Here is a 10,435-nt window from a genome sequence, read left to right on the forward strand (position 1 = left end):
CAAAACTGTGGACTGTTACTTTTTCAAGAAAGGCTCTGACTGCAGATTCCGACACGAGGCATTAAAAAGTAATACTAACGCAGTTTCTGAACGAGACGTCCAGAATTAAGAAGGGGGCAGTGTAACGGAAACGCTCCAGACATGACGTCGCCTTTGGCGCTCTGGAATTTTCTACGCGCGCGATAGTGGGATTTGTATAGGAATATTCGAGACCTATCCGGTAATTACGCGAGTGTTCTGGACTTACATGGCTTGCGTGTATAAATGGTTGCGGACCGAACATCGCAGGGAGTTTACTACCGAACGAGATCGAGTACGGATGAAACATCGAGCGCGGAAATATAAATTGCGAAGTGTGTGATATAAATAGTCGATATAAATTGTACAGTTTTTATAGTGTTTTAGTTTTGTTTACTAAATATTGATATAAATCAAACCCGAATTTATAAATCACGTTACAATAGTATATACACAAGATGCACAAGATATTCCCTGTACATTATGGATTTAAAATGTATATACATAATATATCGAATGCTATGGGAGCCAAATTAGAAACTTCGGTGTTATTCTGAATGCTTTTAAAATAGTGCCTTCCACTAACCCATTTTAGAGAACCTTTCTCTGTACAGTTCCAAATTTTCTTGCTTGATGTTAGCGGACAGCAAGTCCAAAATAAATGAGTTTCCATTGTGACGTTTTAAATTAGTACACCCCTAAATAGTGCTGGTTAATTTAAACGCTAAATTTTGAAGTATTGAATGAGTTTGAGTAATATTATCTATCTATCTACCTTATTTCAACTGAGCCCATTTATAATGGGCCAAAGTCAAGTGATTTAATCTTTAAAGGCTACAGAAAATTGAATTGATTTACTAATTTGATTTTAACTTAAGATTTCGTCGCCACATCCTCTTGACACTCCAAATAATCAGCCTGACCAATTTGATTATGACTAATATAGCGAGAATCGTGGGGACGAGAATAGCAGCGAAAATGTCTAGAAGATAGTACTGATACCAAGGTATGTCCAGGTAGGGACTTCTTAGATGCGGGGCACCTTTGTGGCGCAAAACGTACTCGGTCCACCAGACCGCACGTTCCAAGCCGGTCGTTGGTTGATCCTCGCCCAAGTCGGCCAACTTCCTGATTCGATCCCTGTACCTAAGACACTGAGTTAGTAGAAAATTCGTGTCGCATAGTTACTTGGGATTTTGAATAACATCTAGTACAGCGCTTTGAAAGTCATCCACTGTCATCGTTTGGTAATCGACGTATCGAGCAAACCCCATGGCCACCATTCTCTTAACGTTCGACGGTTGATCGACGAAGAAGGGCATGCCGACCATAGGAACTCGCGCATGGATAGCCTCTTGCATCGAGTGTATTCCTCCATGAGTAATAAATAACCGAATGTTTCGATGTTCTGCAATTGATTGTAGTACTAAGTACATCTAAGGAGGTAGGCGTACTTAAAACTTCCATCTGGGACACCCATCGTGCAATTACAACGTTACTCGGCTTATTCGGTAGGTCATCAAGCTCGTACTTCCAAAGGATTTTAAACGGCAGCTTCCCGAAGGTTTCCAGGATAACCTTCATGGTGCTAGAAGGCAAGTCCTTTCCTTTAACATTGGAGCCTAAACTAAAATAGATGAACCCTTTGGATGCACCGTCCAAAAAATTCAGCAACTCCTGGAAACTCGTCGCTGTTACACACATTCAAAGTATGCCACCTACCTTGTCCAGAGGCTTCACAGGTACCCTAGCTAGAGTTCCTCCAATTGGTATGACGGACGGAAGTAGAGGACGCACGTAAGTAAAAACCGGATCAGAGTTCACGAATAGTAAGCTAACCTCCTGAAGAACGGTATCCGTGGGGGTTTTATCCCGAAAATGCTTCCACACCAGCTCCTCTTCGGAGGCGCTTACCTTTAGCGAGAGAATGTATACGAATACGTCGTAAAAAATCAACTGAACGCGCTCCAACAAATTCAATTCCCCATAGAATCCCGCGAACAGTTCAGGATACACAATCGAGTGCGCCGGTTGACCGATCGATCGGAAAAGATAATTGCTACCCTCAAAGGGTACCACCCCTATATAAGGACAGCGAAATCTTCGCGAGAAGTACGTCATGGACGGCATGATTAACTCGACGATTAATAAATCAAAGTGCTCGCTTGGATCGTCGATCAATCTCTTCACTTCGGGATGCTGCAGCTGGTGATCGTTTACAACCTGAAACACTTTTGCAGTTAGCTCTATCTCCGTAGCCACATTGCTGCTAGAATTGATGATCTCTAAAAGTTTATCCTCCAAAATCTTCACGGAGAAACCCAGGTCAATCTCGGTTAGGTTCGTTAGGGTTGGGTCGTTGATGGGGTGCGTTGTGAGTACCGTTACTTGATGTCCACGTAGAGACAGTTCCTTCCATAGCGGTTGGAAGATGACTTGGTGACTGTACGATGGAGTTGGAATCACGCCAAGTATTCGGGCACTTTTACACAAGTGCAGAACTGCTAAAATAACCGGGAGAACTATGTTCATTATCGTAGGGATTGGACTTGAATCAATCTTTGATACCTTTACCTTTATCTTGTCTAAACAAACATTTCCACGATCTAACCGTTCACAAATATAGATTATTAGTAACTATCAATACTTATCATCAACTCATGTACGTATTTCCGTAGCTGGTGTGGCGTAAACAAATCTCACTATAGAGACCAAGGACGTGGAATTGTGGGAAACACTTCAACCAAGTATTCCTGGAATCTTCTCGTTGAAGTTGGGCAATTATACATCTGTACAAGTATTTTTTCCAACTAAACTGAAGATCCAGAACAGATCGTTTGGAACTCACCTACCCAAAAGTAACAAAATTTGATTTGCTCCTTTTCTTCTCTTCTTCTGAGCGAATATAACAGAGACATTGTTTGAATTTGTTTTTTTGTCTAGGTTTTTAGGTGTGTCCTCTAATTCTGTAAAAAATGTTTTCCAAATTCCTGCCGCACTCTGGGGGTGCCAAAGGGTCCTGTTCTAAACACAACAAAGTGTTTGGAGAGGTTCTTCAACATGAAAATAAAGAATCAGAAGTAAGGTGTTTTTGGAAAATCCAAATCCAACTGCAATTCTGGGCCGTGCCACAAAATGGTCATCATTTCCTGGAATTTAGGGATACCAGAAAACGGTTTTTCTTTTCTCTGGGATCCACCTCACCTACTTCTCTTCTCTTTCTCCCTGTTCGAGCACATCACTCTTGCTCCCCCTTTCCGCTTCCCTGGATTCCCTCTACTGCCTCTTCACATGTCTCCACCTCTGTGTTCTCATTATCCCATCTGAACCCGACCATTATGTTAACATTTTCCTTCCCTCACATCAGTAAATTATAGTAGTAGTTTAGCCCTGATACCCATATATAATATCTTCTTTCTATTCCTTCCAGTTTCTTCCATTCATTCCAACTCCACATCTCCGTTTCGTACATAAGCATCCCTCTCACCATTGCATCGAACAGTCATTTTTGAAACTCCTCTCTTCTATTCCCCACACCATCGCCACTTCTCTCTTTTTTCTTAGTTCTCCACCTTCCTTCTCCTTCTTCCGGCTTTCCAAATCTCATTATCTTATATATTTAACTCCTTTAATTTCCTTTTTTTCCATTCCTTCCATCATTTTCTTTAGTCACGGCATTAGACATCAGACATCAGACATTAGACATCAGATATTAGACACGCATACATCATGATGTATTAAAGGATTCTTCACGTACTCTTTGCGTCTCTTCACTTCTATCTCTTGTTTAGTATTCCCTCGAACATTTTTCACGTCTCCTTTAAGCATGGTTTCCGATTCCTTCTGGTTTCCTTTACTCCCCCTTTTCACCTGTTCCGCACTTAGACAGCTACTTCTTCATGTTTCCCTTACTTGTTTCTGGTGCCTTACACTAATCTCTCTCTACACTGCTTGACATTATCGCTAACTTTTCTTCCTCCCGTTCTTCTTGGTTGCTTTGAACTCTCATACACCCACTTCACGTATCTCTCGCGTCTTTTTCGTTTTAGCATATTCACACCCCTTTCTCTCTCCTTCGTACTCATCTTTTCCTTACACCATTAGAGGTCTTTCTCGGACACTGATACTGATTTGTACTTTTTTTTTACTGCTCTCCTCGGCATCTTCGGAAACTTTTTGCGTTCTTATTTTCATGTTCTACGTCTGCACGCGCGCGATCGTGCCCGTGCGCTTGTGCGGCGGGAAGAGTGCAACAGGAAGGGTACAGAAGGAAAACCGCAACAGGAGTAGTTCAGCAGTAGGAGTGCAGGAGGAAGAGTGCAGCAGGAAAAGTGCAGCATGGCGAGTACAGCAGGAAAAGTCCAGCAGAAAGAGTGCAGAAGAAAAGAGCAGCAAACAGAGTGCAGTAACAAAGGTTCGGCAGGAAGAGTGGCGTGGAAAGATTGCAGAAGGATGAGGGCATCAGGAAGAGGGCAGCAGGAAAGGTGCCGCAGGAAGAGTGCAGCTGAAAGAGTGCAGCAGGGAGAATGTAGCAGCAATAGTTCAGCAGGACGAGTGCTGCGGAAAGAGTGCAGATAGAAGAATGCTGCAGGAAGAGTGAGGGCAGGAAGGGTGCAGCGTGAAGAGTGCATGAGGATGAGTGCAGAAGGAAAAGTGAAGCAGGAAGAGAGAAGCAGAAAGAGTTCAGCAGAAAAGGTACTGCAGGAAGAGTGCAGCGGGAACCGTGCAGATGGAAGAGTGCAGCAGGAGGAGGGCAAGAAGAAAAGAGTCCCAGGAGTAGTGCAGCAGGGAGAGTGCAGTTGGAAGAGTGCGGCAGGGAGAGTGCAGCTGAAAGAGTGGAGCAGGGAGAGTGTAGCAGGAGGAGTGTAGCGGCAAGAGTTCAGTAGGAAGAGTGCTGCGGAAAGAGTGCAGATAGAAGAGTGCAGCAGGAAAGGTGAAGGCAGGAAGAGTGCAGCAGGAAGAATGCGGCAGGAAGGGTGCAGCAGAAAAAGTGCAGATGGAAAACTGCAGAGGGAAGAGTGCAGCATGAAGAGTGAAGCAGAAAGGGCTCAGCAGGGATCATAACCTTCCACTCATTTTTGGTTGGTCTGCGGACTAGGGCACAGACTATCTTACCTGAGAAAATCAGAAGCGTAGAAACCGCTCTAGTTGGCGCCCAAAAAAGGAAAATTGAACGGTTAGGTTCGATAGTTATTTTGCAACTACCCTTTCTCTGTTTGACTGCGCCGTTAAGAGAAGGTTTAGAAAGAGCTTAAGGTCAATTTCAATTTGAATCCAAAAGGTATACAAAGGGTCTTAAACAATTACCCCTAATTTAACGGATAATAATGATTATAATTTAATCTACAAGGAAAACAAATACATTTAGAAATTATAGTCACTGAATCAGTTGTGTGGACGAAAGTAGTCCCAGTCGGCGGCAATCTAGGTATTTTGTCGGTGAAACGGACAGATGGGCGGACAGACGGTCGAACTCGAGCGCCGCCAAGAGTGTGCCCTCGTCTTCTAAATGGCAGGAGCTTTTGGATGCAACGACAATTGAAATAAGTTGACGGGAACGGTTACAATCGGCTAACTAATTGCAGCGGCGGCTCAAACACAACTCCAGAAAGTTCATTCGACATGGCACTTTTCCATACTGAATTCATCTACAGAGTGCTCACTAAAACAGGTAAACGCCAAGGCCGAAAACGGGGCACAGTTACAACTGAAGTATCAAAGCAAATGGATTATGCAGCTAATTCCATACAGTTTGAGGAAAAGTTTAAGAGGGGGGCTGGCTACATTTTTTCTATTTTAAGCGATGGGTTCATTAGAGAGCTGGTTACTTTATTTTTTTAAGTCTATGTATTTAAGTCAATGGTTGCCGGATACAGTCGTGACCAATTATTTGCATGGGACCAGTCTGGCGGGAGATAACGCAAAATTAACGGCTTTTACGTGGCCAAACGGCTCGTTTAGATTTGTTCGTTATCAGATCATTAAGCGTCTTAGGAACCGCAGGGTTTTTAAAGTACATGAAAGTTTCAGGACGCAATCAAAGGTATTTTAAAGAAGGCTTATTCTGTACATTTTAGATTTTTGTTATTTTCGAACTCTTTCCAAAAATGTATCGCAGACTTACCGAAACAATTTTAACGGTAACAAAAATACCAAACGACACACCTAAGAAAACTGTACCAAAAACATCTACAAGATAGTACTGATACCAAGGTATGTCCAAATAAGGACTTCTAAAGTGCGGTGCCCCTTTATGGCGCAAAACGTACTCAGTCCACCACATCGCACGTTCTAAACCGGTCGTAGGCTGATCTTCCGCTAAATCGGCCAGCTCCTCAATCCGATTTCTATACCTAATTTTAACAATCACTTGTAAACCCAGCCTTCTCCATAACTGCTTACCTTGGGTTGTCAATGACCTCCAATATAGAACTTTCCAATTCTTCCACAGTCATTGTTTTATAATCGACGGACAGAGCAACTCCCAGATGGGTCATTTTCTTAACGTTAAACGGTTGGTCGACAAAGAAGGGCATGCCGACCATGGGAACTCGGGAAAAAATGGCCTCTTGCATTGAGTGGACTCCACCATGCGTTATGAACGTCTTAATGTTGCGGTGTCCTGTGCACGTGAAAATTACCGAGGTTAAGGAGTAGAACACTTACCTAAAACCTCCATCTGGGACACCCACTGCGAAATAAAAACGTTTGTCGGTAGATTCGGTAGATCACTAAGCTCATACTTCCAGAGCACTTTGTACGGAAGTCTCCGAAACGTTGCAAGAATTACGTCCATTGAGCGAGCCGGTATGTCCTTGCTCTTAACATTGGAGCCTAAGCTGAAGTAGACGAAACCTTGGGAGGCGCCGTCGAGGAATTCCCTGACATTCTAAAAATTTGTCAAAACCACTCACGCTTCAACCGTTCCAGATTTACCTTTTCCAGCGGCTTTGTGGGTATCCTAGCCAAAGTGCCCCCAATTGAGATCACCGATGGAAGAAGAGGTCTGTTGTAGTGAAGAACAGGATCAGAATTAACGAACAGTAGACTAATTTCGGCCCTAATCGTTTCAACAGGGGTGGTGTCACGAAAATGATTCCACGCCATCTCCTGTTCCCAACCACGTACCATCGGCGCGATACAAACCATGAATAGCTCAAATAAAATCAGTTGGACGCGTTCCAACAAACTCGTCTCCCCGTGTATTCCCATCAGCATATCGGGGTACAAGGTTGGATGGGCGGCGGGGTGACCGAATGATCGGTAGTTAATGTTGCTGGAATCGAGTGGCAGCAGACCGATATAAGGGCAGCGGAAGCGTTTTGAGAAGTAAAACATCGGCGACAAGATGTACTCGACGATCAAAAGGTCGAAGTGCTGGTCTTCGTCGTCGATGAGGCTCCTCACCTCGGGATGTTGCAGTTGGAAGTCGTTAACGTCGTGAAATGTCTTTATTGTCAACTGCATCACCTTTAGGACGTTTTGGCTGGAGTTGATGATTTCCAAGAGTTTGTCGTCCAAAATTTTGAAAGACGAGCTCAGGTCGATCTCGGTTAGATTCGTTAGGGTTGGGTCGTTGATCGGGTTCGTCGTGAGCACCGTCACCTGATGACCGCGTAGCGATAGTTCCCTCCATAGTGGTTGAAACAAAACCTGGTGGCTGTACGATGGGGTGGGAATCGCTCCCAAAATTCGGGCACTTTCACTTACACGTGTAACTGATAGTATCAGTGCGATAAGCTTGGCTGCTTCCATTACTACTGTATCATCGGGTTCACACAACTACAATGATGAAATCCATGCTGGGAAGGTCGATTTTCTTCCACACGCAACACGGAACTAGTCGATCTGTTTTTCTTTATTACTAAATGCATATCTCGCATTGCCCAACTCATTCACTAAAGCCACTTATCGTTTGTGATCATTGCTTCAGAGCTGCGTTAATTATAGCAGCTGGCAAACACTCGTCACTCGGTGACCTTTGTATATTTTTATGCCATCCACTAACAGAATTTGTACAACGAGCGACCTTCACTTTGCGTCATACAATGAGATTTCTGTGATCTCTAATAAACCTTCTTGTATCTTACTATTTACGTTAAAAATTCTTGATTTTTTTATGGAGACCATTCAGTACCTCAATTAGTCTACCATCCATATTTCGGTTGAATTTTTGTAGAATTACCGTTTTGGATATTTCCGCGTCTGCTCCTCCTATTGAAAACTTAAATGACAAAATATGAACCCGAAAACAATTGAACATTTGAAATATGGATATAATGTGACTCAGTTAGAAGACTTCTGTATTTAATATTGAACTTAAAAAAAATAGATTGGCTTCTTCTAACACGAATTTTATTTACAGTGGGAAACATTTTACTGATGAAGGAAACGATCTGTATTCAGTACAAACATTACCTTATTTATAGAACATCTAAACTATCCTCTAGTCGTCCAACCTTGCAAAAAACTGAATTTCACCCTAATTTCGATTAAGGAAATAGAAAGTTACTTGTTAAATTAAATGCTCATGGCGGATGATGGCCTTCTCTGTTGGCAAACTCTAACAGAATCTACGACGTTGTATACCCCAATGACTGTGTTAATTAGAAAAGTATTCATTGCACACCGATTCAACGGACGTAGGTCGATTTATATCACGTTTTCTTCTTGCTCAACCTCAAACACATATCCCAATTTTATTGACACCTTGTGAAAATCTTCTAGTCACCTCACTTTCTCAGACACACAACTTGACTTTTTTCATTCTACCCGTGCAAAACCGAAAAACGTAACTTTCTGCTCTATGGTGAATTTTGAAGCACGACATAGGCCCTCCTAAAAACAAATGCCGACCTGAGCTCTCTGACGGCTCAAAACCGAATGCCTTAATTCCCGATTCTCTTGACCCATCTTTACTCTTTTCAACTGAAGACCAACGTGATGGAGTTAAATGGCCATCTTTAATCATTAGCTCGTTGAATTCGTTTAACCCCACGAACTATGCGCCCACTGGTGGCATTCATTCACGTAAACCAGGGACCTATGGATTTTTAGAAATGTAGAATTGATGCAATTTTGTTCAAAACTGTCCCTTTAATTGTCACACCCTGTATACTCCCTCATATTCTGATGAAAACCAAAATTTAAACTCAGAAATTACTGTTAGAATTGTAGTCTAATGTCCTTTGGAAATTTCAAATTCAATTTTCACTTTTCACAGTATGTGGTCGGAGAAATTGAAGATGGTGTCAATCGGAATGAAATCCGAATTGGACAGCAATGAATAAGAAATGGTGCACCTGAAAGAAAGATTGGAAGGATGCGAGAACTGGACCTACCATAATATATCGAACTGGCAACGTGTTGCATCCCAATAAATTTGAAGGTAATCTGGGAACAATAGATCCAGTGAGCTTTATCGACATTAATTGTAAAATTTTGACCCCAAGGATCAATGAAAATTAAAGTGAGCAAAGAAAATGTTGGAAGAGATCACCACAATCTGGCGCGAGTTGAATAGGGTGAAATACGTGGGGGAATTAAAACAAACAATACCGGCGAGAGGGCGCGCAAAGGACGGTTCGTTTTAGGTTAGCCATACCAAGACTTTATGAACCACACTTTCAAAAATATACTGAAAACCCATCTATATCCCCCAATTCGACAGGAACAATAGTAGGGTGTAACATGTGGTCGCTTTAGCTGTAGAAGATCTTGGTTTTGATTCCACAAAATTGCCAGTACAAGAAATCTTACGTGAACCGCTTCGTAATGAAAGGGTACGCGAAAAAATAAAGCGCGTTAAGATCAGAAACGAGTGTGCAACAGTGTTGCCGGTTCTAAAAACAGTCGTAATAGAGCATGAGGGACGACGTTTCTGCTATACCTTCACTTGCATAAAAAAACATAGTAAACATAAGTAAAAATTCGGTGGGAGAGAGGCATTCTTGGCCAAACTTTCGGGATCGTCGATCGTTTTGGGAACTTTGTGCAAAAGATTTATGCTGAAAGTCAATTTCGAATTCCTGAAGAAGTCGACCCACGGGAATTTAGTCCGTTGTATGCTTTAATGAACGATATACAAACCCAAACTTGGTGATTTTTTCCTCATTAATTGTGAAGTTGAATTTAAAGCTGATTGATACCATTCTTTTATGTGGGTTAAAAGTTTATGTAGCATCCAGAGTTGTGTAACTTGTTTTGAAATAAGAAAATCTACCGGATGTTGGAATAGTAATACTTTAGATTACGAAAAATGTAAAGAAAGGTGGAGTACGATTTTATTTGTACCAATATATGCAAACAAGGCATTTATTTGGGAGTGATCAAAACAGAGCATCGGGTTTTAATTTTCAGATCGTATCGTCTCGTAGGGGTGACACCCCCTAGGTACAGATGTTCTTAAGTCACATCA

The 10,435-nt window shown here is 42.2% G+C and overlaps 2 protein-coding genes across 2 annotated transcripts; both read right to left on the reverse strand.

Annotated features, from left to right (window-relative positions):
• Positions 1 to 376: 376 nt before the first annotated feature.
• On the reverse strand, positions 377 to 4,752 carry LOC116168252 (UDP-glucuronosyltransferase 1-2-like). The gene is made up of 4 exons (XM_031483960.1): positions 1,741 to 4,752; positions 1,473 to 1,695; positions 1,207 to 1,426; positions 377 to 1,164 (listed from the first exon to the last, which is right to left on the reverse strand). The coding sequence occupies exons 1-4, from the start codon at positions 2,548 to 2,550 to the stop codon at positions 876 to 878; spliced, it is 1,542 nt and encodes a 513-aa protein (XP_031339820.1). The 5' UTR covers positions 2,551 to 4,752; the 3' UTR covers positions 377 to 875.
• Positions 4,753 to 5,035: 283 nt separating this feature from the next.
• On the reverse strand, positions 5,036 to 7,940 carry LOC116168251 (UDP-glucuronosyltransferase 1-5-like). The gene is made up of 4 exons (XM_031483959.1): positions 6,955 to 7,940; positions 6,685 to 6,907; positions 6,421 to 6,640; positions 5,036 to 6,371 (listed from the first exon to the last, which is right to left on the reverse strand). The coding sequence occupies exons 1-4, from the start codon at positions 7,771 to 7,773 to the stop codon at positions 6,092 to 6,094; spliced, it is 1,542 nt and encodes a 513-aa protein (XP_031339819.1). The 5' UTR covers positions 7,774 to 7,940; the 3' UTR covers positions 5,036 to 6,091.
• Between the last annotated feature and the right edge of the window lie 2,495 nt (positions 7,941 to 10,435).

The sequence above is a fragment of the Photinus pyralis genome, unplaced genomic scaffold (genome assembly GCF_008802855.1).
Source record: "Photinus pyralis isolate 1611_PpyrPB1 unplaced genomic scaffold, Ppyr1.3 Ppyr1.4_LG4, whole genome shotgun sequence".
NCBI classification, from domain to species: domain Eukaryota; kingdom Metazoa; phylum Arthropoda; class Insecta; order Coleoptera; family Lampyridae; genus Photinus; species Photinus pyralis.

Bases quoted from the DNA above. Each gene is read 5' to 3' on its own strand.
- LOC116168252 (XM_031483960.1), bottom strand. From the start codon at position 2,550: ATGAACATAGTTCTCCCGGTTATTTTAGCAGTTCTGCACTTGTGTAAA. The intron at 1,427-1,472 runs GTACGCCTACCT...AATCAATTGCAG, and splicing joins GTCCCAGATGGAAGTTTTAA to AACATCGAAACATTCGGTTA. The intron at 1,165-1,206 runs GTAACTATGCGA...TCAGTGTCTTAG, and splicing joins GATGTTATTCAAAATCCCAA to GTACAGGGATCGAATCAGGA.
- LOC116168251 (XM_031483959.1), bottom strand. From the start codon at position 7,773: ATGGAAGCAGCCAAGCTTATCGCACTGATACTATCAGTTACACGTGTA. The intron at 6,908-6,954 runs GTAAATCTGGAA...ACAAATTTTTAG, and splicing joins CCACAAAGCCGCTGGAAAAG to AATGTCAGGGAATTCCTCGA. The intron at 6,641-6,684 runs GTAAGTGTTCTA...TCACGTGCACAG, and splicing joins GTCCCAGATGGAGGTTTTAG to GACACCGCAACATTAAGACG.